General features: G+C 49.3%; 1 protein-coding gene across 7 annotated transcripts in view; it reads left to right on the top strand.

The window, feature by feature from the left end:
• FAM219A (family with sequence similarity 219 member A) overlaps positions 1–26,562 on the top strand; it is a 60,416-nt gene extending 33,854 nt beyond the window's left edge. For 2 of the 7 annotated variants that reach the window (XM_043453246.1, XM_043453244.1), the window contains exons 2-6: positions 17,039–17,087; positions 20,066–20,168; positions 20,420–20,500; positions 21,397–21,451; positions 23,688–26,562. In XM_043453246.1, the coding sequence (XP_043309181.1) occupies positions 17,039–17,087; positions 20,066–20,168; positions 20,420–20,500; positions 21,397–21,451; positions 23,688–23,846 (447 nt within the window). In that variant the 3' untranslated portion in view covers positions 23,847–26,562. Of the gene's footprint in view, positions 1–17,038; positions 17,139–20,065; positions 20,169–20,419; positions 20,501–21,396; positions 21,452–23,687 lie in introns of all 7 variants that reach the window. The other 5 variants (XM_043453243.1, XM_043453241.1, XM_043453242.1 and 2 more) reach the window with 3 other exon arrangements.
• Positions 26,563–26,677: the final 115 nt, after the last annotated feature.

Genomic DNA, 26,677 nt, shown 5'->3' with positions numbered 1-26,677 from the left:
CCGGGTCAGGAAGATCCCCTGGAGGAGGGCATGGCAACCCCTTCAGTATTCTTGCCTGGAGAATACCATGGACACAGGAGCCTGGTGGGCGACAGTCATGGGGTTGCAAATAGTCAGACGGGACTGAAACAACTTAGCACACATAGAAGTCAAAATACTCCTGAAAAATGGTTATTCTGGGCTGCTTAGAAGCCAAGATGAGACTAACTTTGTAACTAACTTTCTGACTGCTGTAAGGTTGTAGCGTGAAGAAAAAAGCATTATTCCCCTGACAGGGAATATAGGAACATTTGGAGCTTCCTTTCTTATTGTAACCAAAATTTAACCCTACAGAACAAGCATTCCTTTCACAGCAAAAAATTTTCAACTTGTTGGGTTGTTTCAAATGTATCAAATAGCATAAAACATTCCTTCAACTCTGGCAGCATTCACAGACCTATTTTTGTAAATAGCCAAACACAGTCTCTTCATCTTCCAAACTTTTTTGTTTTGTTTTGTTTTCAAAATACAGTAGGCCCCCAAAGTCAAGGTTCAGGGAGAAGTCAGTCCAGCCTCATTGGATTTGCCGGTCCTCTGCCCCAGCACAAGCGTGGGCCTCCTGTGCCTCAGCGCCCTGGGCACGCACTCCCAGGTTCTGGTGTTTGGTTGCAGGAGACAGAGAAACTAGGGTCTGTTACATCCACTCTGTACTATTCCCTAACTTTTCTCACAGTCCAGTTCAGTTCAGTCGCTCAGTCGTGTCCAACTCTTTGCAATCCCATGGACTGCAGCATGCCTGGCTTCCCTGTCCTTCACCATCTCCCAGAGCTTGCTCAAACTCATGTCCATTGAGTCGGTGATGCCATCCAACCATCTCATCCTCTGTCATCCCCTTCTCCTCCTGCCTTCAATCTTTCCCAGCATCAGGGTCTTTGCTAAAGTCCGCTGTTCACATCAGGTGGTCAAAGTATTGGAGCTTCGGTTTCAGCTCCATCCTTCTAATAAATATTCAGGATTGATTTCCTTTAGGATTGACTGGTTTGATCTCCTTGCAGTCAAGGGACTCTCAAGAGTCTTCTCCAACAGCACATTTCAAAAGCATCAATTCTTCGGTGTTCAGCCTTCTTTATGGTCCAACTCTCACATCCATACATGACTACTGGAAAAATCATAACTGTGATTAGACGGACATTTGTAAGCAAAGTAATGTTTCTGCTTTTTAATATACCGTCTACCTTTGTCATAGCTTTTCTTCCAAGGAGCAAGCATCTTTTAATTTCGTGGCTGCAGTCACCATCTGCAGTGATTCTGGAGCTCAAGAAAATAAAGTCTGTCACTGTTTCCGTTGTTTCCCCATCTGTTTGTCATGAAGTGATGGGACTGGATGCCATTTTCTTAGTTTTTTGAATGTTGAGCTTTAAGCCAACTTTTTCACTCTCCTCTTTCACTTTCATCAAGAGGCTCTTTAGTTCTTCTTTGCTCTCTGCCATAAGGGTGGTGTCATCTGCATAAGAAGGGTGTCTGATTAGCAATTATTAATAAGTCAAGGAGTTCCCTGGTGGTCCAGTGGTTGGGACGGGGTGCTTTCACTGCCATGACCCGGATTCAATCCCTTTTTGGGGAACTAAAATCCTGCAAGCCACATGGTGTGGCAAAAAGAAAGAAAATGTTTTTAAGAAATAAAAAGAAGCTATAGTATGTTAGAAATAAAACTAGTAAAAAAAATAAAGTCAAGCAGTTCTTTAGTTTTACCTTACTTTTGCCGAAAAGTATTATTGAAGGTATTCAGAGTATGAAATCCTGATCACTGAATAATCACGGTCACTCACAGTATAGGTTCTGAGACTGAGCGTCTGCTGGGTGTTCATAATCGGTGGAGCGGGTATTCAGGTTCTACAAAAATGTCAATGCAGGCTGTCCCCCTTGAATCCCTCTGCCCCAGATTCCTACGCTGCTCTTACGAGGTCTGTGCAGGCTTCCTGCCAAAGGACTAGGAACCCAAGGATCTTTGCTGTTTTTGCCGTCTCATGGGGGGCATCCCAGGACTTGGCGCAACTACACACCCCTTGGCTTGCTGTTATTTTGAGATGGGCAGACCCCAGTCAGAGCACCTTGCCTTCAGCCCACTCTTGCCCACACTTCCAAGAAACAGCAAATCTGCATTGATCTCTGGACCATGGCTGGACTTCTCTACTGAAGGGTTTTCTCTCTGTGGGGAGTCTCAAGCCTCCCAAAGATCAGACCCATAATTGTTGAGAACAAAGTTAAGTTTTTGCCAAAGTGTCAGCAAACCAGAGAAGAAGCACTATGTCTGAAGTTCTTTTTCTGGATGTCTTTGAATAGCTCACCCTTCTCTGTTGGCTCTTTCCCCCAGTCTTAACCATCCCCTAGTCTCATTGTCCTTCTCAAGACCTTGTCCTTCCCCGCCATCCATGACATCAGCCTCCCGTTGGTCCCCTGTCTCTCTGCCCACAGCTGTCAGCTTTCTTCTCTCCACCCCCTTCAGCTTTGGTTGGTGGCCAAGGTCTTTCCTCCCACCTTCACATTTATAGGCACACATACACACACCCCTGCATAAAACAAAATCATTAAACTTACTCTTCTTTCTGTTTCTCTGTTATTTGGTGGTATTGCAATTCACTCAGGCACCTGAGTCAGGAAGAAACTTGGGAGTCATCCTAGCCAAGGTCTCTCCCTCAAACTCAGATGCAATCAGCCACTGAGTCCTGAACAGTTTGACTTTGACATGTTTTTCTTCTGCATCCCCTTTGCTCCAACCCCACTGACTGCCTTTTGCCAGCTTTTATCACCTCTGGCAATGCCTCTTATCTGGTGCCCTGCCTCTGGTTTGCTCATTCCTTCCTATTCTCCCACACCGCTCCCAGAGTGATCTATTTCTATAAATCTGACAGTGGGCTTAAAATCCTTCAATTGCTCCCCATTATTTCCAGTTAAAGTCCAAAGCCCTGAACAGGATGTTCAAAGCCCTTCATGGTCTTAAGCCTTGGTCCCAGTCTAGTCCCATCTTCCCCCACTTCACCCCGACAGGTAACCTCCCAGCAAGACCGAGCCATTCCTTCTGCCTGCTGTCTAGTCATGCATGTCTTCCTTCCACTCCTCTCTTCTTTGTTCTCTATTCCTTTCTTTTTTAAATTAATTTTTATTGGAATATAGTTGCTTTACATTTGTGTTAGTTTCTGTTGTACAGCAAAGCAAGTCAGCCACATGTGTCCACACATCCCCCCTTCTTTGGCTTCCCTCCCGTTTAGGTCCCCACAGAGCCCCAGTCGTTTCCCGTTCTCACTGGCGCCCTCTTAGTTATTGGTACATAGTCGTGTGTATGTCAGTCCGGATCTCCCAATTCATCCCACTCGCCTCCTCTCCTGTTCCTTTCTTCATCTGGTTCACATCTGCCTCCTACTCATCCTTCGTGCCTCAGTGTTCTTTGAAGAAGTCTTCCCTAACTCCAAAGAGTGGGATAGACGCCTCTGTTTTATGTCCCTAAAGCACTCAACAGACTTCTTTCTGTTCTAGCCCTTCTCATATTATTATTAAAATTGTCTACGTATTCATTTACCTTACTTAGTGGCCTATGAGCTCTTCATGGGCAAAGGCCATATCATCTTTGTATCAGCAGCTCCCAGCACAGTGCCTAGCATGTAATATAAAGGACGGGACCTGAACTGAATGAGCGGCTGAGACCTTTTTGTCTCCCTTTCTTGTGCTGCCCTCTGCGTTCCTCTCATGGGCTCAGCACTCTCAGCTCCCAGGGATTTTCCCTGCTTGCTGCTTCCTGCCAATCTCTCTTTCTCACTCCATCTTGAGTTATTGACAGCTTCATGGCTCTAATACTTTCTCCCTGTGGAGGACTCATTGAGCAGGAGGCCGGTGATCAGAAAGCTTGCATGCCATTTTCTCAAGAGGAGCTCCGAAAGTGTGCAGAGCACTGGAGATGTGATTAAACCAGTGCCAGCCTTTGAAGTGCCTGCTTTACAAGACAACAGTCCCTCAGCTAAGTTCTAATGTACTGTTAATCTCATGACTTCATCTGATGTCTCTGAGGAGGGGCTGGGATGTTTTAAAATGAACGAGTTAGATTCCAATCCTAGTGCTTCCACCTTCTAAGTGTGAATTTGAGCATATTGCTTTATACAACCTGGTTCTTCATTTCTAAAATGGGAATATTTACCTTACTTGGTCTTTTAGGAGGATTATATGAGACAACATACATAAAGCAGCTAGCACCATCACTATACATAGAGCAGATGTTCAAGAGATAGTAACTAAAAAATTTGATAAATTCCGGAAGAACCACACCTGGGCTAAGCTGTTCTGAGCAGCTCCCTGCCTGGCCCCAGCCAGAGGTCTTATCAGAGCTGCCTCCAACGTGAGCTCTGGGTAGATCCCTAATCTCCTCCCCCACCAAATCATCCTCCTCTCTTCACACTAAGAATTCACCAGATTAAGGCTGGGGCAGACAGCACTCTGAGGAGCTGCCCAGACGTGGTGTCAGTGTAGAGGGGCTGGCCTAGAGGCCTGCCCTTCAAAGTGTGGTCCCTGAACTAAGAACGCTGGTATCACCTTGGAGCTTCTGTGAAATGTGGATACTCATATTCATGCTCCACTCCCAACCCACTGAGACCCTCCTGGGTGGCTCAAATGGTAAAGAATCCGCCTGCGATGCTGGAGACCTGGGTTCGGTCCCTGGGTTGGGAAGATCCCCTGGAAGTGGGCACAGCAACCCACTCCAGTATTCTTGCCTGGAGAATCCCATGGACAGAGGAGCCTGGCAGGCCACAGTCCATAGGGTTGCAAAGAATTGGGCACAACTGAGACTCTGACACTTTCACTTTCCAGACCTACTGGAATCTACATTTAAACAATATTCCCAGTTGATTTGTATGCACACTACTGTTTAAAAAGTACCACCCTAAAGGTACATAGATATGCTCAGTGGTGTGGAAGGATATAAGCTGTAGAGGTGTGTCAGAATGGTCTAGAAGAGATGAAGCCTGCTCAGGTGTAATCAGAGCAAAGAAGGCATTCCTCAGAGAGATGGGCTGCAGAGCTCTAGGGGGCTGTTTGAGTAAGTGTTGGTTATTTGTTGTTTCAGGGTCCCTACCTGTGGATGCCTCAGGATTGAGGTGGTACCCTTGAGTTATCCATTCAGCATCACTGCACCAGCCAGGGAGTGACAGGTGGGCAGGGAAAGACTCCCTCCCACCCTGAGCCCGGGGAGCCCCTCTACTAGGGACTCTATGATCATGTAGCTTTGCAGAGGAGTATTGTTTCCCTCTAGAGACGCATAACCAGCAAATGGCCATCTTCACAGCTGAGAACTTACCTTGAGCTTGGGCTAGTGTAGAACCTCCCCTCCCCCTACTCTTCCACCACCATCTGCCTTCTCTAGGGAAACTCAGATAGAGTTCACGAGTCTCTCCCTCCTGTCTCTGACCTCCTCCTCTCCTGGGCTGGGCCCTGAGCCCCCAAGTGACCTTCGTATCGACCTCCCTGCTGCACAAAACAGGCCTGGTGAGAGTGACTGCTGGGGCCAGCTGTATCCCTCTCTTAGGACTGTGAATCCCTGTTTGCCTTCCCAATGAAAACACTTTCCAGCCACCCACCTACAGCCTCTTGACCCCTCCCTGTGGGACAGTTGTCTCTCGTGGTAAAGGAAAGGCCCCGATGTACTGAGCCCCCGCATCTCTGTACTTGACCCACAGAAACAGGGTGGATTGGGTGTCCCGTGACAGAGTCGGGGTTGTACTAGCAGCAGCATTAAAAAGTAGTGAGAACAGAGTCCTAGCCCTGGGGCTAAACCTCACCAATCATTGCTCTAAGTCCTCTTGCCAAAGTACCCCTTGACCTAAGCGCTGATCCTCTGCTTGGATCAAAGTGAAAGTGCAAATTGCTCAGTCGTGTCTGACTCTTTGCCACCCCATGGACTATACAGTCCATGGAATGCTCTAGGCCAGACTACTGGCATGGGTAACCTTTCCCTTCCCCAGGGGATCTTCCCAACCTAGGGATCGAACCCAGGTCTCCTGCATTTCAGGCAGATTCTTTACCAGCTGAGCCACAGGGGAAGCCCCCTGATCAAAGAAGAGCCTGACCCTCTTTGTCTGGGAGGATAAACAACCTCCACTGCTATCACCTTCTCTATGCTTCCCCCACCCTTCACGCATTCCTGCCTCTCATGCGCCTCTCTCTGACTCGAATAGGCTAATTTGTGTGCCTGTCAATTCCCCACCTTTAGACTAAAGTCTTCTTGGCAAGAACCAGGTCTTGGTGTTTTTTTTCCCTCCTCAAAATGCATTTTGTCCTGCCTGCCCCCTTGTTGGTCTTCAGTGAACATCAAATTGTGGGTTTTTTTTTTTAACAAGTTGCAAGCATTAAGCTTCCCTGGTGGCTCAGACAGTAAAGAATCTGCCTACAAGGCAGATTTGATCCCTAGGTCTGCAAGATCCCCTGGAGAAGGAAATGGGTACCCACTCCAGTATTCTTGCCTAGAGAATCCCAGGGACAGAGGAGCCTGGCGGGCTACAGTCCATGGGGTCTCAAAGAGTCGGACATTACAGAGTGACTCACGCTTCGCTTTCAAGCTCACCAATGCTTAATTATTGGGATGACCAAAAAAAGGAAAGAACAGGGGACTACTCTGGCCAGAGAGATGCAAGTTGTCTTTATGGGCAAAAAGTGGTACTTGCCAGGCATAATGGAGACTGGAGAGTTAGATGAGTCTGTAAGGGAGAGGAAAGGCAGAGGCAGGAAATGCCACAGAGGGGAGAAGCTACTTGATACCAGCCCTCCAAGTCCATTGTCCACCACAGACAAGTAGCTCTTTACTCTTCCAAGGCCAGAGGAAAGGGGTCCGAGATGGCAGCCCTGGGAAGACACCCATAGCCTTTCAGATGACTGCCTTCTTGGGAAATCCAGGAGTCCAGAAGAGTTATGAGTCAGTGCAGGCTTGGCTCAGTCTCTTGAGTAATTGAAGCTTATCAAACATCCTCAAGCGAGATTTGGAGCCAAGATCCAGATGAAGATCCACAAGTAGTCTGATGCAGACCAAATGTCACTGTTTGTTGACATTTCTGTTGCTTCAGCTTCCTATCATGTGCAGGGATGAGGGACCAGTCTCAAGGACTCTCCAACCAAATGCCTTCTATCAATTCCTTGGCAGCATCTCTCCTTGGTGTTCTGTGCCTCCTTCCTTACGTTGAGGAACTAGATTCCACATCCTGGAAAGAAACCAAAGGGTCGTCTGGACCACACTTCTTAAAGCTCTATTACCCCTGAATATCCAGTCCCCTTCTTTGCCTACTTTGGACCCTGTCCAAGTAGAAGGCCCCTAGAGCCGCAGATCCCTTGGCCTCTTTAACTCCCTTGATTTTAGAATCATTTCCATGCAAAGTCTCATCTCCAAAGTCTGTGTTGGCCGAAACTGAATTAAATAAGAGAAGGGACTGCCTCCTTTCCACTGCCCACCCTCTTACCATCTTCTTCTGCCTCAGGCCCTACCAGTTAATCTCTTTTTTCCCCCATTTTTTCCCATTGTGGTAAAATATATATAACATAAAATTTATCACTTCAACCATTTCTGATCTACTTTTTAAAAGAATTTTACACCTTCACCCCTTTCTCCATTAAGTGAGATGACCTCTCCCTAAAGAGGTTGAAATAGGAGAAGGTGATGGGGGAGCAGGATGTGGGACTCAAAAACGTTTTGATTCACCAGATTGTAGAGGATAAGACCTGTGTCTCTGCCCGGTCCAAGGTAAGACAGGAGTCTGCTCAACATCTGGCTCAGAGGATGAGCTTGGGGATAGGGATGAAGTTCAAGGACTAGGCCAAGTCAAGCCTCCCGGAGGAACCAAGGTTTCTCAGTTTCTGGCCCTGCCCCTGTCTCCTGGATCAGGAGGCTCATCCCCTAGGCCTTTATGCAGAGGCTTCCCCCAAGTCACTGTTGCTGTCTAATTGTCCCTGAGTTAGGCATTTGCCCTATCTCCCAAACAAAGGCTTTTTGTTCGTAGGATTTCCAGGTGAATAGGAACAGGAATGAATAACAGAACATCAATCTAGGATAAGCAGCCCTAACCACGGGGAAGGCAAAGCAGGATTCTAAATCATTTTTTAAAACTTACAGGTCCCTTGTCTCCCCCAAATGAATCTGGGGCTTCCCTGGTGGCTCAGTGGTAAAGAACTCCCCTGCCAATGCAGGAGACACAGTTTAATCCTGGTCCAGGGAGATCCCACACGCCTCAGAGCAACTAGGCCCATTCACCACAACTACTGAAAGCCATACTGTAGAGCCTGCGAACCACAACTGCTGAGCCCTCTTGCTGCAACTACTGAAGCCCAAATGCCGTGGAACCACATGCTCAGCAACAAGAGAAGTCATTGTAATAAGAAGCCTGCACACTGCAACTAGAGAGTAGCCCCTGCTCGCCATAACTAGAGAAAAGCCTATGCAGCAATGAAGACCCAGCACAGCCAAAGATAAATAAATGCAATTTTTTTTTTTAGTGAATCCAATTATTTGCCATCCCAGTGCTAGCTCTGCATCTTTCACCATCCTTTTCTCTCCCTGTTTCTGAATAGCTATTTTTGAAAACTAAATAATAGGTAAGGGAGTGGGAGCTGCCAGTCTTTCTGGAATAACTGCAGAGCCATTTTGGTTCATTGTCTCACCCCAAATCTGAAAGCAAGGGAGACCTCCTCGGTGAGGTTTGCCTCCTGGATCTGCAGCTTTGGTCCCAGTGCCTGCAGCCGATGTGCACAGGCCAGGGACCAGCTGCAGCGTGGCAGAGCCTCACCCAAGCTGCAGTGTAATAGTCTTCTCTGCTTTTGCTCTTAATCAGTGGTTCTCTACTTTTGCTCTTAATCAGTGGCCTCCAGTCAGGAATATTTTGTCTGGCAGGTAATGCCCAGAGGAAATTCTATTCTTTGAAAGAAGATTCCCCAGAGGGAACCAGGCAAATAGGACTGGAGAAGAGCTCTCTTGGAAAACAGTAGATAGATGTGATGACCTGAAATACCCTGGAACACAGTGAAAAATCAAATACTAAAAAACCAGCTATAGCTATTGGTTGTGACTACAGGCATTGTAAATTGGAACAATCCTCTGGGAAAGCAGTTTGGCAGTATGTATCAAGAATCTTAAAAGCGTTCACACTTTTTGATTTATAATAGTGCAATATTGCAAACCACGTAAATGTCCAAAATAAGTGAAGGGTTAAAAAGTTATTGTATGTCCCCTTTATGGATATCATGTAGCCATGAAGCTGATGGTTAAGAAAACTATGTAAAAATATGGAGAGCTGAATATGCCCTAATACTAATTTTTTTAAATATAGAATATAAGATACAGTGTGTTTTTCTTTAAATGTTGTTCTATGAATAATTATTAGTAGATGCTTTCTGGTTATAGTAACAAAATCCAACTCAAGCTAGTTTAAGCTAAAAAGGTGACTAGACTGTATGGACACTAGATTTTCTCCTGATACATGAGGACAGGTGTGTAATCAAACCTTAGAGGGACAGGACAAGTTCTAGAACCAGAACCTGAAACCTAGGGGAAAAGACTTTCTAGCTCTTGTGATTCTTCTTTCTGAACATCAGCTTTATTCTTGTCTCCCTGCCAGTGACCTTCTCGGCTACCTAATCTACAGTCTTAAGCTTCACGTCTCCTCTTAGAAGCCCCACTTCCCAATTCTGGGGGATGCTCTGATGGGCTCCACCTGGTCTAAGCAAGGATGGGACCACATAGACCCAACAATGTACCTACTTAGAGGCCCACGCCTGTGACCATGAGGACAGGCAAAACACCAGCTCCCAGAGAGGGAAACCCCCTAGTGTTGCTACTGTAATATACATAAAAGACTCAGATACACTAGAACATTAACAAAGATTGCCTCAAAGTGGTAAAACTAAATGTGATTTTTTTTTTTTTAATTTTACCATGTATCACTTTATAATAGAAAAATCTGTTAAACTTGCCATGGCTAAAGTTGTTTCTAGCCATGGGGTTCTGCATTTTGGTTCTCCCAATGAAAGTCACCACAAAGCTACTAAAGCTTAGTGGGTGGTGCTTCTTTTTGGGAATGAATTCCATCCTAGGAGCTGTTTAAGGAAACAGAAAATCTTCAGCTATACACACGACCCCCTTGAGTTCTTGAACTCTAGCCCAGCCATGAGAATCCTTTCAGCTTCCTTCTAGGGAGCTTTGCTTCATCCCGTAATGCTCTGCAGAAGTGTGGTGCATGTGGAGAAGGTGTGTTTTCTTCCCTACAACCGACACCCAGTCCAGAGCTGGAAAGGAGTGGCCACTCAGTGTTGACTTTGTTTGAACTGAGTCTTCTTATAGAGAAAAACCTTGAGGAGTGAGGAGATTTAGACTGATAAGAGAGACCTCCCTGAACTTGGCAGGGTCCTCTGACCCCTTTCCTGAATTCAGGCTTCATAGACTTCCCTAGCTTTTCTGTTCTTTCCCCTGCTCTTTGTAAGAGCTACAAACAATATTTGGAGAGACTGTCTCTCTTATGTTTCCCTGACCGCCTTCCAGATATTCCCCAAAAGACCTTACACCTAACAGAGGTCTTTGTCCTTTCCTATAAGTGGGGCCCCTATGGGTCTTAATATTTCCTGAAAGGATAGAAGTCCTGGCCAGTTGCCTGGCAGAAATGCTAGCAAAGAGGGAGATAGGAAATGAAAGTGGGAGCTCCCCAACCATGGTACTCACAGGACCTCAGATCCTTCCGCAAAGTAGGAACTGTCATTGGCCAAATGATTCTCATGTTGAGCCAGAGAGGGATGGGAATGCCTAAGAGGCTGAATGGACAGCCATCTGCAGGGAAGCTGAGAGGTCTAAGCAATGCCTAAACTGCTACTGAATATTCTTGGACTGGATGTTAGGTTTCTGCCAAGCCATGGGCATTGGACAGAAAGGCATAGAGTTGCCTTTTTTTTTTTTTTTTTTTTTGATCTCCCTCTAAAATATGAGATCTAAACATGCTTATTACCACCCCTGCCAAGGAATGTTTTGGGGGAGTGGCATAACTCTTCAGGGAGCCACAACCTTAGGAAGTTTCTGAGCTGAACCACTTGTGACAGGAACAGAGTTGGTCTTTGATACCCTATCTTGCTGTCTCTCTGCCCATCAGAGAGTGGCCTGAGCTCCAGAGCACCCCCTGTTTTCCTTTTCTTATCAGTACTACCTGTCCTCCTGGCCCTGTTCCTGTTCCTGCTCTAAGTCTGTTCTGCTTTCTCCCAGGGGAACTGAACAGGGTACAGACATGACTATTCCAGGGGTAGCCTTTCAGCATTTCGTAACTCAGAACTGCTTCCACCAGCTCTCTCCTAAAACTAGAGGAAAATCCATGTGTGTTAGGCAAAGAGAGGTTAGATAATGTTGATACTAGCACTTTGACTCTTCATACCTCATTCTAAATCCATTTCATTTCCATCTTCCTGAAAATTAGTGCTTGAAGGTGAGGGACAGAGGTTACCTTTCCTGTGGGAAAGTGAAAATTGAATCATGTTGTTACCTTGAATCATCTGTGTTCAGTCCTTAAGACAAAGGCAAAATTGTTCAGCACCACGGAGAGTGCCTTTCATCCTGAAGACAAGATCAAGAGCGGGTGCAAGTTGAGGATTTGTAGCTGAAACCCCTGCCAGTCTGATCTCCTTCCACTCCTGTCCAGCCAAGAGTTCCTCTTTTCCTCAACCCCTTAGCATCTGCCCCCTTCTTTTACTTAACTAGGCTTTTAGGAATGAACTCCCTTAACTTTCCACCCACCTGTCTCCATGTTATCTGCATCCCCCACCCATCTTCACCTCCTTTCCATTTCAGTAAGGAGCATTTCTCCTCTCACCTGATTCTGGTTCTATCTTCTCTTGACTCCCCAAAGACCACATTCCATTGAACATCTCCCTTTCTACTCAATTTTCTTTCCCTCAGTGTGAAACAGTGGTCATGTGTTCCCTCCCTTCAAAGAATCCTTCAACTCCAAAACTCCCTCTGACTGTCATTCCTCCTCACTCCCTCTTCTCAATTTAGCTCCTTGAGAGAACAGCCTGTGTTCACTGTTTCTACTTCCTTATCTCCCATTCCCTCCTCCATCCCTTGTGATCTGGGCTCTGTTCTTACCATTCAACCAAAACTCTGTTTGCTGAGGTCGCCTATGACTTCCTTACTTCTAAATATTATCTTTATCTTATGGACTCATGTATTAGTTTGACACTGTTGATTTGTTTCACCTGGAAACTGCTTGAATATCTTCCTGGATCTTTTTCTACATCTTGTCTTTCTGCTCCTACTCAACCTTCTTCTTCCACTCGTTTCCTAAGGTTGGATGCTCTCCAGGACTCTATTCTTGGTTCCTGTTTGTTTTCACTGTGCCTGTTCTCCCTGAGGAGGTTTATTCTCCTCTGTGGGCTTCAATCACCATCAGTCCACAGCTCTTTCTTGAGATCCTGAACCTCAATTCCTACTGACTAATGATGTCATCTAGTGTCCAAAAGACGCTTCAAAGCTCAACCTGTCCCAAACTGAGCTCATCTGGTTTTCCCTGACCATAGTTATGCCTTCTCCTGCATTGTCTGTTTTAATAATTACTACGAGCATCCCTTTCCCAGTTACCCCACCCAGAAAACTAGGAGTGTCTGGACTCCTTCTACATTTTATCTCAGAGGTCTGCCACTCTACTCTCTTTAACATCCTCCTTTATGGCTTTTTATCTTCTGCTTAGTTCAGGTCTCTGTCATCTCTTGCCGGCACTGATGCAATAGTTCCCTAAACTCCAGTCTCATTTCCTTCCCACCAATCTGCTACGTGACTTTTAGAGTGTCCTTCTCCATCTCAAATCTGATCATGTTACTCCCCTACTCAAGGCTTCATTGGCTCCTCCGCCATCATCTTCTGAGCAAAGAACAAAATCAAGGCCCATCTTCCAGCATGATCTGAGCCCTGCTGGCCCCGCAACTTTATTTCCTGTCACTCTTCATCATCATACCTTCTAGGTTTCCACTGTAGCAAAATATTGACTGTTCCTTGAATGTGCAATGCTAGTTTCAGGCTTCTGAGCCTTTGCAGATGTTCCCCGAACATCCTTCCTCTTAAGATAACTGGGAAACTGATGTCTGGAGACCTTTTCGAGAGTCTTCCTCTGGGAAGTTTTCCCTGATCACCCTCCCTTTGTCCCTTTCCCTCTTCTTTTATGGCTCTTGTTACATTTACTGATAATTACTGGGAGTTCCTTAAGGATGGGTCTATTTCTATGTATCTTGATGAGCCCCGGGCTCATCACTGATAACTAAGTGAGGAGAGAGAGGAGACAGAATGCTCCCTGATCAGGCCCCTCCTCACCCTGCTGAGTGAGCATCTCTTCCACAGATACCTCCCCACATAAGCCAGGCCCCAACCCGGGTGGTGACAGGACCGCTGCTGTGGATCGGCCACTGCCAGGGTACCCTGTTCATGGCCGTGTGTCCCACAGAGCCTGCACTGATAAAAGCTTCAAAGCTACCACACATGGAGTGTGCTGGATGTAGTATATATACTCAGTACTACTCTAAATGCTTGCATATTAAGCACTAGATTACATAGTCTCACTTTATCCTCACAGAAACCTTTGACATAGGTATTAGTATTAGCCCTACTTTACAGAAGTAGAAACTAAAGCCCAGATCACATAGCTAGTGTTATAAATGGAGGATCCACGATTTTTTTTTTAAAGAATAGTCTAAATGGTAATTTGTTGAAGCTAGTAATTTGTTTGATAGGTACCCAGGATCTCTCTATACTGTTTCCTCTGTTTTCATGTAAATTTAATAAGTTCTACAGTAAAGCATTTTTAAAAGATTGGGCTAAATCAGTGTGTTTTAAACTCCCTCCCCCACCTTTCTTTTAAGGCAATAAAACCCTTTCTTCAACCAAAATCTTGCAGAAAGGCTCCTATGTAAGTGAAATGAAAATGGATCTATTCTGGGGATTTCCCTGGTGGTCCTGTGGTTGGGAATCCACCTTGGATTGCAGGGGACGTGGGTTTGATACCTGGTCCGGGAACTAGGATCCCCCGTGTTGCAGAGTAGCTAAGCCCCGTGTGCCACATCGTGCCCACACGCCACAAACCAGAGAGCCCACACACCGCAACGCAAGATCCCAAGTAACACAGCGGAAATCCCGTGTGCCACAGCGAAGACCTGCCACAGCCAAACAAATGCATAAAAATGGACCTATTCTGGCTTCAGGGAAGCCAGACCCCTCCTGTTGCTTTCCTCTCACACTCAGCCCTGCCCAAGGCACCGGGTTCGGGAAACACAGTTGAATGAAAATCACTGGACCAGACTAACTCTGAAGATTCTTCTGGTACTTCTGCCTTCCTCTAGTTATATTGGTTTTGCGCTGGTCATTAGCTGATTTATTCCATCCCAGAAACAGTGAGATTGAGCTATTAATCATCTCCGTAGTCTTTGGAGAATTTCCGCACAGGGTTGTAGAAACACGGGCTGCTGCTAGAGATGCATTTCAATGTCTGTCTCTGCTGAGTGTTTATTAATAACCTTGCTAATCGCCACTCTAGTTTCTGGATCTAGCTAACTCCTGTCAGATGTCCTTGGGGGGCATTTTAAATTTTCCCTGATTTCTTCCAGCCAGATGCTTCCTTCTGCCTGGATTCCTCTCTGATACTTGTATTCATGAATATTTCACATCTAATCTCCCTGATTACATTTCCATGTGGTGGTCATGGTGCATTGGCTGCACCTCCCGGGAAAGACATACAGGAAGCCCACAGTGAAGACTCGAGTTTGCAGGCACAGTGCCAGAGTCTTTGTTCCCACCTCAAAGATGGCCTTCCATCAAGGACAGTGATGGGGAAATGCTGAATGGGACCTTGCAGTCTGGGGCTTTACATGCTGGCTCTTGGCCTAACGGGACTGGCAGTGTCACTCAGGAATCCCAGTGGCCTTAGGGAACACATGTGGGTCCCTGTGACCAGAGTCACTCAACAGCTTCCCACTCAGGCCCCATCCTTCCTGCGCTGGCCCCGTCCAGTGTTGCTACCCAGGACCTCCAGCCTGAGAGAAGACACTCTGATGGACTCATCTGCACCAAGGAGGGAAAAGTTAGCCACAAACGCCCAAGGACTTGAGTTCTTAAAGTTAACTGTGGGAGAAGGCAGAGGTGATGGGGAAAGAGACAAGATGAGCCAGGGGGCATAGTGTCCTGGAAGCCAGGGGAGGAAATCCTTTCCAAATGGACATGGTATGTGTGACACGTGACATACTCTACAGAAAGAGGAAAGGAAGTTGGAAATCTGTCAGTGCTTCCCTGGGAGGGCCCCGCAGGCACGTCTGTGGGTTTCCCCTTTGAGAAGCCCTCGCTCAGGCGGCCTTGGGAGTGAGCCGTCCCTGCAGCCTAGTGCTCATCGGCAGGTCTCCATGCCCTCTGCAGGCGGCACTTGCCAGGCTGTTTTGACCACAGAAAGACATGGATAGGTCACTGGAGGCCTCCTTCTCCAGGGCAGCAGGGGACAGGTGCTGCCAGTGATCAGCCTCCCAAGGAGGAGCCGAGCCAGGGAGGCAGAGGATGGATGACTTGGCAAGACCAGTGGCTTGGGAGGTTGCCTGGGATGCATGCACTGAGCCCCCAGTGCCCCCGACCTGTTCCACCCTTCTGTCCCATTCCCCTCAGTGACAGCGAAGGCCGGGAATCAGAGATGAGGACACAGGCCCGGGTTCTGCCCTCAGGAACTCACAAACCACTGTGGCAACACAGCCCACGCAGGCCTTGCACTCTGGATGGCCTAAAGAAACACAGACAAGGCCAGGATTTCCCTCCAAAACACTCTAGACTTTTCCCTTTTCCTTTAGTGGCAAGCATGTTTTCATCCCCCACTGCTTCATTCTAAAGGGAAACTAAACCACCATAATGGCTGCGTAGCCGCCCTTTAACAGTCACCAGAAGCCACTCAGATCCCTGGCCTGGCCCCACAGGGCCCATCCTCCAGCATTCTCCCTGCCTGTCTGTCTGTTCTCCATGTCCCCAGAGGCAGAATAGGCACAGCCTTGGAGCCTCTCTGTGATCCTCTGACCTAAGGTTTACCACTCTGTGATCTTGGGTGGTTAGGATGGCCGCATCCTATGTCCATGGCTGGTTATCAGTTTCTCAGGGCGAGGGTGAATGACTCCCGCGCCTTCCAACTGACTAAGGCAGAGTAGGACAAGGCCCTGGATCTTGTAGCAGAGATTTGGGGTGGTTCTGGAGAGAATAGTGAGGGTAAAGTAGGACTTGGGGCAGCATAACACCCATAGCAATGGGAAGAAGTCAGTAAAGAGGGCAGTGAGGGAGACCAAAATGGTTCCAGACCCTGGACATACACAGAATGCATGCTGTCTTCTTTGTCATCTGTAGGGTCCAGCCCTGTCTGGGCAACACAGGACGAGCTGGCCACCGGCTGACTTGCCATGGTCTGTCTTCTCACCTGCCATTCCCAGCCAACCATTCAGGTTCTCTCAGGAGACACTCTTTAGGATTCATCTGTGAAATGGAGAAGTTCTGACTAGAACTGCGTGGCTACAGCCTGGAAGTCTAGCCTGGCTCGGCCAGTCAGTTCTCTGGATCCTGGGAAGGGATCAGCCAGAGCTGGGGAAACAGAGAGAGAAGGCCCGTCTCAGGGAGCACCTGCTCAGATCTTAATCCAGACTTAAACTCACAGAAACCTAGAAAGATCTTTCTAAATAAGGCAGGGCCCTAAGGAGCATGGCGACTAGTATGGGAGGCAGGAGAAGGTGGTCCTGTGGGTTTAAAGAATCACAGGAGGCTTCCTGGGGGTCGCAGATGACACGGGACTTAAAGGACAGACACCCAGATGGGTGTAAATAGGGCCAAGATCCGGGCTCTTCCACCCAGCTCCCGATCTTCCTTCCATAGTAGACGGGTCTGTCCCTTCCTTCCTGAACCCCACCCGCTGCCAGGGAGAAATACCCACATAGGATAGGTGAGAACAGCCCCCTGTGTTCACCTCCTAACAGCTCCCTCTCTCCCTGCTTTCTCCCCCAGGACCCAGCCGCCGCCTCCATCTCAGACGGAGACTGTGACGCCCGGGAGGGTGAGTCAGTAGCCATGAATTACAAACCATCCCCGCTCCAAGTGAAGCTGGGTGAGTGTGTCCGGGGGGTGAGGGAGATGTTGGGCGTGGACAGGCAAGGTGCGCTGGGCTGGGTCTGCGAAGAGGTACAGCTCAGGTTAGACAATTCCAAGACTCTAGCCACCAAGTCACTGGCACCACCCGGAACCTTCTCTCCTGCAAGGCCAAGAGGGAGGTGATAGTTCTCTACAGGAGCCCAGAGCTCTAGAGGCATCTCTGGGGCCCAGAAGGCTCCAGATGTTCTGGGGCATAGCTGCAGGAACCCCAGAGAGAGGGTTGGAAGCCCCATCAAACACTGGACCAGGTTGAGAGGAAGCTGCCTTAGAAGTGGGCATCAGTTCCTGTGTCTGAGGGGAGAAAGTAGTGAGGCTTCCGAAGCCTAGAACCTGGCTCCTCTCCCCTAGAAGCTGAGCCCCGCTCCCCCTTCCTAGTCAGCCTATCTGGATATCTCTGGATCTTGTTGGCTCCTGTTTGGAGGAACTTTCCCTTAGTTTCTTAATAAACCCAAACCTCTCCTGACTTCCCAGGGTCACCCTGCCCTTGGGGGTTTATCTCACGTCCGCTCCAAAGTCAGTTTATGCCGCCGCCCGCTCCTTTGAGCCGCCTCTCTCCCAGGCACTGCCCAGAGCCCCTGCAGCTGCTGTGCTCACCTTATCTCCCCCCAAACACCTCCTCTCTCCCTCAGGGACCATCTCACTCACCCAAGGCTGCCGTACATAACAGACTTCTAATTTTAAAAACTGGTTTCAGGAATTCCCTGACGGCCCAGTGGTTAGGACACTTCATTTCCACTGCTGAGGGCCTGGGTTCAATCCTTGGTCAGGGAACTAAGATCCCACAGGCCATGAGGTGCAGCCATCAATCAATAAATAAAAAGTTTGTTTTCGCGAGTGAAAATATAGCTAACACAGTGCATCCAGGAAAGAGTTAACAATTAAATGCAGGCCACGACCATCCTTCAGAACTTCTCTGCCATCCCGGCCCGCCACACTCCTGCTCATCTTTCTCCCCAGGCTCCAACTGCCCATCAAATACTGGGCCCTCTCCTTAGTCCTGAGAAATCTGTTTTAAAAACCTTGCTCTGCAGCTGCCAGGACACCTTTTCAGAGTCCTGTTATATTATTCAGCTTTTCTTTTTTCCTTTTAACTTGCTTTTCTCCTTCCAGACCAAATCCAGGGAGCCCCTCAGGCTGTTTTTCTAAACAAGAGAGCAGTCCTCTCAGTGGAATTTGTTCATCTTCCCAGGACAGGACACCGGACTCAAACTCCAGCCAGTTTTATTTGCTTATTATTGTTTAATTTAACAACACAAATATTTAACAAGTATAATTTCTTTACTCTGCCCCATCATTTTCTCCTCCCCAGAGATGATCATTCCAAGAGTTTTGCTTTTGGTTTTTAGGTTTTTCTAGTTTTATTTTGTATTTGAACACAAGTGGTATCATACTGTCCACATTTTCTGAAGCTTTTTTATGTTTTCTGATTGATGTCTTAGAGCCCCTTCTAATGTCAGTATATAGAGAATGACTTCTTTTAATAGTTGCATTGTAGTCTGTAGTTTGCTTTTGCAGTTTATTAGCATTTTTCCACTGTTTCAAAGCAAATTGCACCCCCTAGAGGCTTGGGGTGGTAATTGCAGCTGCTGCCTGCAGGAAAGGAGGTGAAGGTGGGTTTGAGGGCGTGAGATAGATGAACAGTGACAAAGAAAGAGGGTTAGAGAGTGGGAGATGAGAGACATGGAGGTCGAGAAAATTCCAGAGTCCCAGTAGCTATAAATGCCCATCCCATACTTCCTCTCTGGAACTTGTTGTTTTATGAGAGCTTTCCCCAGGAGTCCTTTTGCCAGTGTCAGAGCTGCTGTGAGGAGGAGGAATGGGAAGACAAGCCTCCTGTAGGGCCCAGGCAGAACCCGACTACTGGCAACAGAGCCACACACCAGGCAATGGGTCCCTTGGTTGCCAGTCCCATGAATCTGGTAGGTTCTAGAGCCTCGGAGAATCCATAGGCTGACCGAGGAGTCAGAAGTAGTCTCGGCAGAGGGCCCCCCAGCCTGCTGCCCCTCCTGCTCCACAGTCTTCAGGGCTTCTTTTCCTTTCCATTAAGCCCAGACTCCTCTGCTTGGCATTCAAGGCCTCTCTGCTCCAAGTCTGTAATTAGAGGGGGCCCCCAGTCCCTTGTGCACAGGACCTGATACATGACTGACGACACAGATGTTTGCTGAATAAATAAATGACTGAAGAAATGCATCCAACTTTTCCAACCCGGCCTTCCCCCATCTTCGTCCCTCCACCCCGTCCAGCTCCACACTTACTACACTCACTTCTAAATGGACTTTTCTCTACACTACCCTTCCTTCTTCAAATGCCCTCCTCACTCGGCCTCAAGTGGGATTCCCTGGTGGTTCAGAAGGTAGAGAATCTGCCTGCAGTGCAGGAGACCTGGCTTCAATCCCTAGGTCAGGAAGACCCCCTGGAGAAGGGAATGGCTACCCACTCCAGTGTTCTTGCCTAGCGGAACCTAGCGGACAGAGGAGCCTGGCGGGCTACAGTCTATGAGGTCACACAGTTGGACACAACTGAGCGACCGGCATTTCCAGTCTCCACCTCAAGGTGTCACCTGCAGGAAGCCCTGCCATCCTTCTATTCCATCTCTCCCTCTCCAGCCTTTCTCTGGGTCAAGCACATGCTAGCTGCCCCACTTAGGAGTACAGTTCCTGGAAGATGGGGGTCAGCCTCCTCCTGTCACCCTTCACTCTCTGCCTCAGGTTGTGCCGAGCAAAGCACTGTCTCTTTCAAGCAGCAGGGCTTAGAGTTGGATCCTTGCCTCAGTTTTTAGAGAAGCAAGGGATTTCACCATGGGGCCAGCCCGGGCTGTCCTGAGTGGTAAGGCAGCGCGGCCCTGGAGGCAGGACACAGCTTCGTTCCCACGTCCCCCTGCAGAGAAGCAGCGGGAGCTGGCCCGGAAGGGCTCCCTGAAGAACGGCAGCATGGGCAGTCCCGTCAACCAGCAACCCAAGAAGAACAACGTCATGGCCCGGACAAGGTAGGCCCCTCCCCGCCAGGGCCCTGCCAGCCGGCTCCTGTCTCTGCTGGTTCTGAGCCTCCCCGCTTCCCTCGCTCCTCAGGCCCAGCTCCTCTCCGAGAGGAGAGAGTCTCACAGGATCAAGGTGGCGGGGTGGGATGGGGCCGGGTGGGATTGGGCCGGGAGGGAGATTGTGGGGTGTGGCCAACCCAGTTCCTTGCCAGGTTGGTATGCTTCAGTCACCAATCCAGTCCCCCAAATTCTCCCCCCAGGCTGGTCGTCCCGAATAAAGGCTACTCCTCGCTTGACCAGAGCCCGGATGAGAAGCCACTGGTAGCCCTTGACACAGACAGGTGTGTACGGAGACATCAGGGCAGCTGGGCAAGCCCCAGCAGTGAATGAATGGGAATAAACAAGTGGGCTGAACAGGCCACACCTGCTCTGTCAGAATAAGGGTGTCCCTCAGCCAGGAGCTCTCCGAGGGTGAATCCCCCAAAGAATGGAGATGGGGGGGAGCAGACAGAGGAAAGGGGATCAGTGCAATCTGCTGCTGTCCTGGGACAGCTGACCTGGCAGCTGCCCCTCGAATGGGCCCTGATGCCGTGGTGCCCTGCCCACTCTGAGGGGGGAGCCCTACTGCAGGGCACAGACCTGGCTAGACCTAGACTTTGGGAAAACCCAACAAACCCAGATGATTTGAGCCTAGGAAAAAGAGGGGCAAGGCTGTGGGGTAGTAGCAGCTTGATTTAGGAGGAGGTTAAGGGTATTTGGTTAAAGGTTAAAGGTATTTGGCTTCCAAATACTTGGGTTTCCAAATACTACCCTTGGTTTGGGCTTCCCTGGTGGCTCAGACGGTAAAGCGTCTGCCCGCAATGCGGGAGACCTGGGTTCAATCCCTGGGTCGGGAAGATCCCCTGGAGAAGGAAATGGCAACCCACTCCAGTACTCTTGCCTGAAAAATCCCATGGACAGAGGAGCCTGGTAGGCTACAGTCTATGGGGTCACAAACAGTCAGACACGATGGAGCGATTTCACTTTCAAGGGTAGTATGTATTTAGAAGGGTGGGGCTAAGGAACCTGGCTTAAAACTGCATTCCCACAGCAAGCATGGTTTCTGCTGAGATTGTGCTGTTTATTTGGAAGTGTGGGGGGAGGGGGAGGTATTGACTGATGTGGGGGAGGGTAAAGAGAGTTTTCTATTTAATGTCTGGAAATCACTTCCTCTCTGCCTTCTCTCCTCTGCGGCCAGTGATGATGACTTTGACATGTCCAGATACTCCTCCTCTGGCTACTCCTCCGCTGAGGTGAGGGCCCACTGCTTCCTGCCCTAAACGCACCTTAGTAGGACCACCTCTAGGGGAAGGGGTGGGGCTAACACCAAAACACCCTGAGCAGAGCAGTGGGCAATAGAATGGGAAAGACTAGAGCTCTCTTCAAGAAAACCAGAGATACCAAGGGAAAATTTCATGCAAAGATGGACACAATAAAGGCCAATAATGGTATGGACCTAACAGAAGCAGAAGATATTAAGAAGTGGTGGCAAGAATACACAGAAGAACTATACAAAAAAGGTCTTTATGACCCAGATAACCACAATGATGTGATCATTCACCTACAGTGCTGGAATGCGAAGTCAAGTGGGCCTTAGAAAGCAACACTATGAACAAAGCTAGTGGAGGTGATAGAATTCCAGTTGAGCTATTTCAAATCCTAAAACATGATGTTGTGAAAGTGCTGCACTCAATATGCCAGCAAATTTGGAAAACTCAGCAGTGGCCACAGGACTGGAAAAGATCATTCTTCATTCCAATCCCAAAGAAAGGCAATCCCAAAGAATGCTCAAACTACTGCACAGTTGTACTCATCTCACATGCTAATAAAGTAATGCTCAAAATTCTCCAAGCCAGGCTTCAAAAGGACATGAACGTGAACTTCCAGATGTTCAAGCTGGATTTAGAAAAGGCAGAGGAACCAGAGATCAAATTGCCAACATCTGCTGGATTGTAGAAAAAGCAAGAGAGTTCCAGAAAAACATCTACTTTTGCTTTATTGACTATGCCAAATCCTTTGACTGTGTGGATCACAAGAAACTGTGGAAAATTCTTCAAGAGATGGGAATACCAGACCACCTGACCTGCCTCCTGAGAAATCTGTATGCAGGTCAGGAAGCAACAGTTAGAACTGGACATGGAACAACAGACTGGTTCCAAATAGGAAAAGGAGTAAGTCAAGGCTGTATAGTGTCACCCTGCTTATTTAACTTATATGCAGAGTACATCATGAGAAACGCTGGGCTGGAAGAGCACAAGCCAGAATCAAGATTGCCGGGAGAAATATCAATACCTCAGATATGCAGATGACACCACCCTTAGGCAGAAAGCAAAGAAAAACTAAAGAGCCTCTTGATGAAAGTGAAAGAGGAGAGTGAAAAAGTTGGCTTAAAACTCAACATTCAGAAAACTAAGATCATGGCATCCCGTCCCATCACTTCATGACAAATAGATGGGGAAACAATGGAAATAGTGACAGACTTTATTTTTGGGGGCTCCAAAATCACTGCACATGGTGACTGCAGCTATGAAATTAAAAGACACTTGCTCCTTGGAAGAAAAGCAATGACCAACCTAGACAGCATATTAAAAAGCAGAGACATTACTTTGCCAACAAAGGTCTGTCTAGTCAAAGCTATGGTTTTTCCAGTAGTCATGTATGGATGTGAGAGTTGGACCATAAAGAAGGCTGAGCACCGAAGAATCGATGCTTTTGAACTGTGGTGTTGGAGAAGACTCTTGAGAGTCCCTTGACTGCAAGGAGATCAAACCAGTCCGTCCTAAAGGAGATCAGTCCTGAATATTCGTTGTAAGGATTGAAGCTGAAGCTGAAACTCCAATACTTTGGCCACCTCATGTGAAGAGTTGACTCATTGGAAAAGACCCTGATGCCGGGCAAGATTAAAGGCAGGAGGAGAAGAGGATGACAGGGGATGAGATGGTTGGATGGCATCACGACTCCATGGACATGAGTTTGAGCAAGCTCTGGGAGTTGGCGATGGACAGAGAAGCCCGGTGTGTTGCAGTCCATGGGTTGCAAAGAGTCGGATTGGACACGACTGAGCCCTGAGCGATTGAACTGAGGTGGAGCCTGTGCTGGGCGGGGCCTGGGATAAGATCTCACTCCGCCTCCAGTGCAGGGAGCAGAGTTAGGGGCGGGGTTCGGACCCAGGTTGGAACCGGGCCCTGAACTGCAGTGGGGTGTGGCACAGGGGCGACCCCTTATGGGCGAGGGCCTGAAGTAGGGGCGGGGCGAACAGAAGCAGGATCTGAGGTGGGAAGTTGCCCCTAGAAAGGGGTAGGGTGAGTAGCAGGGCCAGGTGGAGCCCCAAGAGGATGTGCCTGTAAGGGAGGCCAGAACTGAGGCTAGGGCCTAAAGGAGGTGCAAAGCATGGGGTTTCTGGAGAGCCAGGGATGGGACAGGGCTGGGTGTGGACAGCTGGTGCCTGCGGGTGGCCCCGAGCCTGACCTCCCTCCCCTTTGTCTACAGCAGATCAACCAAGATTTGAACATCCAGCTGCTGAAGGACGGCTACCGGTTAGATGAGATCCCCGACGACGAGGACCTGGACCTCATTCCCCCCAAGTCCGTGAACCCCACCTGCATGTGCTGCCAGGCCACGTCCTCCACCGCCTGCCACATCCAGTAGCGGGCGGGGCCGCTGCGGCCGCCGGGGTGGGGCCACCAGGGGCCAGCTTGGACCGGGCAGGGGCCAACCCCTCCCCTGCTCGTCCACCTGCCCCCTGGGGCCCCGCGCCCCCTACAGCCGCCAACCTCGTAACAGTCATTGCTTCCTCCTATGGTAGGACGTGTACCTCTGTGTGTTCATGGAGCCGGAGAAACCAAAACCGGGTCTCTCTCCACCCCCCGGGGCTGAGGAGGGGAGGGCTGTTTGTTCAGTTACTTGGGGGACCTTGCCCAGCATCCTGCCCCCTTCCCGAAGCCACTGTCTGGTGGAGGAAAGGGGTGACTGGACTTCGTGGAGGCTAACAGTAATGAGTAAGGGGCAGGATCACAAAGCCAGGGGTTTGGCTCCACCCCAGTGAAGCCAGGAACCCCCAGCACCAGCCAAGGAAAGGGGCTGGGAGGAGAAAGGCCCAAGCCAACAGGGTCAGGGCCCAGCCCCACAGAGCCGCCTCCACATGCTCCCTTGCTGGCCCATGTACCATTTGCATTTCTCCCCTCATCTCCAGATGGGAAGTCTGGCAAAGCTGCCCAGTGGGATATTGTCCCCCATCCATCAGATCACTGCCATCTTCCTCCACTTTGCCCCATTCACCTCCTTCCTTGCTGTCTGGATTGCGTGGTGGGTGAGGTGGGCCTTAGAGACAGCCAGAGTTTAGATGGTATGATCCGTCCTCACCTGCCCCTAACTAACACATCTATCTCTCTGCACCCCTTCCCCTGCCCCCCACATTTCTGTTCTGTTCATCTGTCCTGGGTTAGAAGCAGGAGGTAAGGCTGGCCTCGAATGCCCCATTGTGGTCTTACTCTAGCACAAGATCCTAGAGGCTGCTTCCCAGGAAGACTCTTCAAGAAAGCAAGCCTGGGAGAATACAGTGGCAGCAGGTGTATGGTAGGGATGGCTTGGCAGAATGTGTGCGCACCTGGGGCTGTCAGAGTGTGTGTCTACATCTCTGGGTTGGGCCTTTCTCTCTAGATGACCGTGGTGACCATGGTGGGGAAATGACTGTGTGACCTGTTAACAGTGTGAGAGGCCACTCAGCAGTTCAGTGGACTGACAGCCCTGGGCGGGGGTCAGAAGTCTGAGTTCTGGTCCTCGCTCGGGCACGCTTCCTCTCACCTCCAACAAGCCAGTTATGTTCTCTGGCCTTCTGTTTCCTACACGGCATAGTGAGCAGCATCTGAAATTATTTTGAAGGTTATTTCAAACCTGAAGAAATTTCTTCATAGGAATTTCCTTGGAGGTGGACAGGGAGGTCTCTGGTGTCTTCAAGTATACCTGGGGTCTTCCTGAGCTGCATGTCTGTGTGGAGAAAAAAGGGGGACGTTCCTATGGGACCTATGTATGTCTGAATACATGTGGGTCTTTGGGGGAATGTGAGTGTGTGTGTCTGTGAATGTATTTGTGTATGTGGGTATCTATTGTGTGTGTAGCTGTACCTGTGTGTGTAGCTGTATCTACGGGGTGTGTGAGAGTCCGAATGTATGTATCTACTGCTGCTTCTGCCACTGTTACTCATTGGTGGAGGGGTGGGGGTGGTGGCCAGAAAAGCTGAGGATGAAAATCAAGAGGGAGGAGGGGACCAAGGCCCTCCCCAGGGCCTGGGCAATACAGACCTGCCCCCAGGTGAAGAAAAGCAAAAGCACAGATGGCCTATACCTGCTCAGGTCTCTGCTCCTTGAACCCCATACCCCAGGGCCATTCCTCAGGCCGACCCCATCCTGCACATGCTGGCCAGTCCTCTCTGATACATACCACTCACGTGCTGCAAGTGTGCACAGGCCACACCCACAGCCCAGCCCCTGGCTGCCATCCCGGGAGGCTGGAAAGGGGAGAGGGCAGAGAGGAGAGAGAGCAAGGCTGCTGACTTAGGAAGGGTATCACTTCTCCCTGCACCACACCCAGGGGCTACCAGCTCCCCTCAACTTCTTCAACCCAACCCCACCTCCTCTTAGTTCAGGGAGGAAATGCCAAAGGGAAGCAAAGGACAGAGAAGTCAGCTGCAGGACTCACATGGCCCAGACTGGTCCCCACCTGAGCCCATTGCTCCCACCCTGATCAGCAGACCCACCCCCTGTCATCTGGGCACCAGAGCCGTGCTTCCTGCCACCACCACCCCAGGCTCCTTGACTCACCCTTCAAGAACACGGGTACCTCCTCTTTTCCAGGCAGGGCGCCCACCAGGGCTCATTTAGACGGCGGCCTTTGCTGCTGACGTGCTATGTGACTCTGGCCCACTGCGCAACCTCTCTGGCCCTGAGGAACAAGGGAAAGGCTCCCTCCCCACAGGACAGACCTAATCCCCTGGCAGACAGGGGCCTCTCGCTGAGGCCGAGGCCATGTGGTGGAGAGAAGTAGGAAGCTGGTGGCTAGCACCCTCTGGGTGTAGGGAGTGCGCAGTTCCCTCCTTCCTACCCAGGAGGCTGGAGGGGAGAACGGAGGCCTTGGCTCGCCCTGCCGCCCTCCCCCTGTAGATACTGCCTTAACGCTCCCTGCCCTCAGCACTGGCTGCCACTCAGCCGGGTTCCTCCGTGCTCACTAATTTATTTCCAGGAAGGTGTGTGGAAGACATGAGCCGTGTATAATATTTTTTTTAACATTTCCATCGCAGTATTGACCATCATCCTCGGTTGTGTATCGTGTAACACAAATAATGATATTAAAAGCATCAAACAAGCTAGCCTCAGCTCCCTACCTGGGGTCGGGGCCAGGGGCAGATGGGCCGGGAAGGGCAGAGAACTGACCCTCTGAACTTGACCCCTCGGGATCTCCATCCCTCTTCACCACAGTGAGAA

The sequence above is a fragment of the Cervus canadensis genome, chromosome 30, assembly GCF_019320065.1.
Source record: "Cervus canadensis isolate Bull #8, Minnesota chromosome 30, ASM1932006v1, whole genome shotgun sequence".
Taxonomy (NCBI): domain Eukaryota; kingdom Metazoa; phylum Chordata; class Mammalia; order Artiodactyla; family Cervidae; genus Cervus; species Cervus canadensis.
The sequence above is the reverse complement of the archived record's forward strand: the minus strand, read 5'-3'. Positions and strand labels throughout refer to the sequence as shown.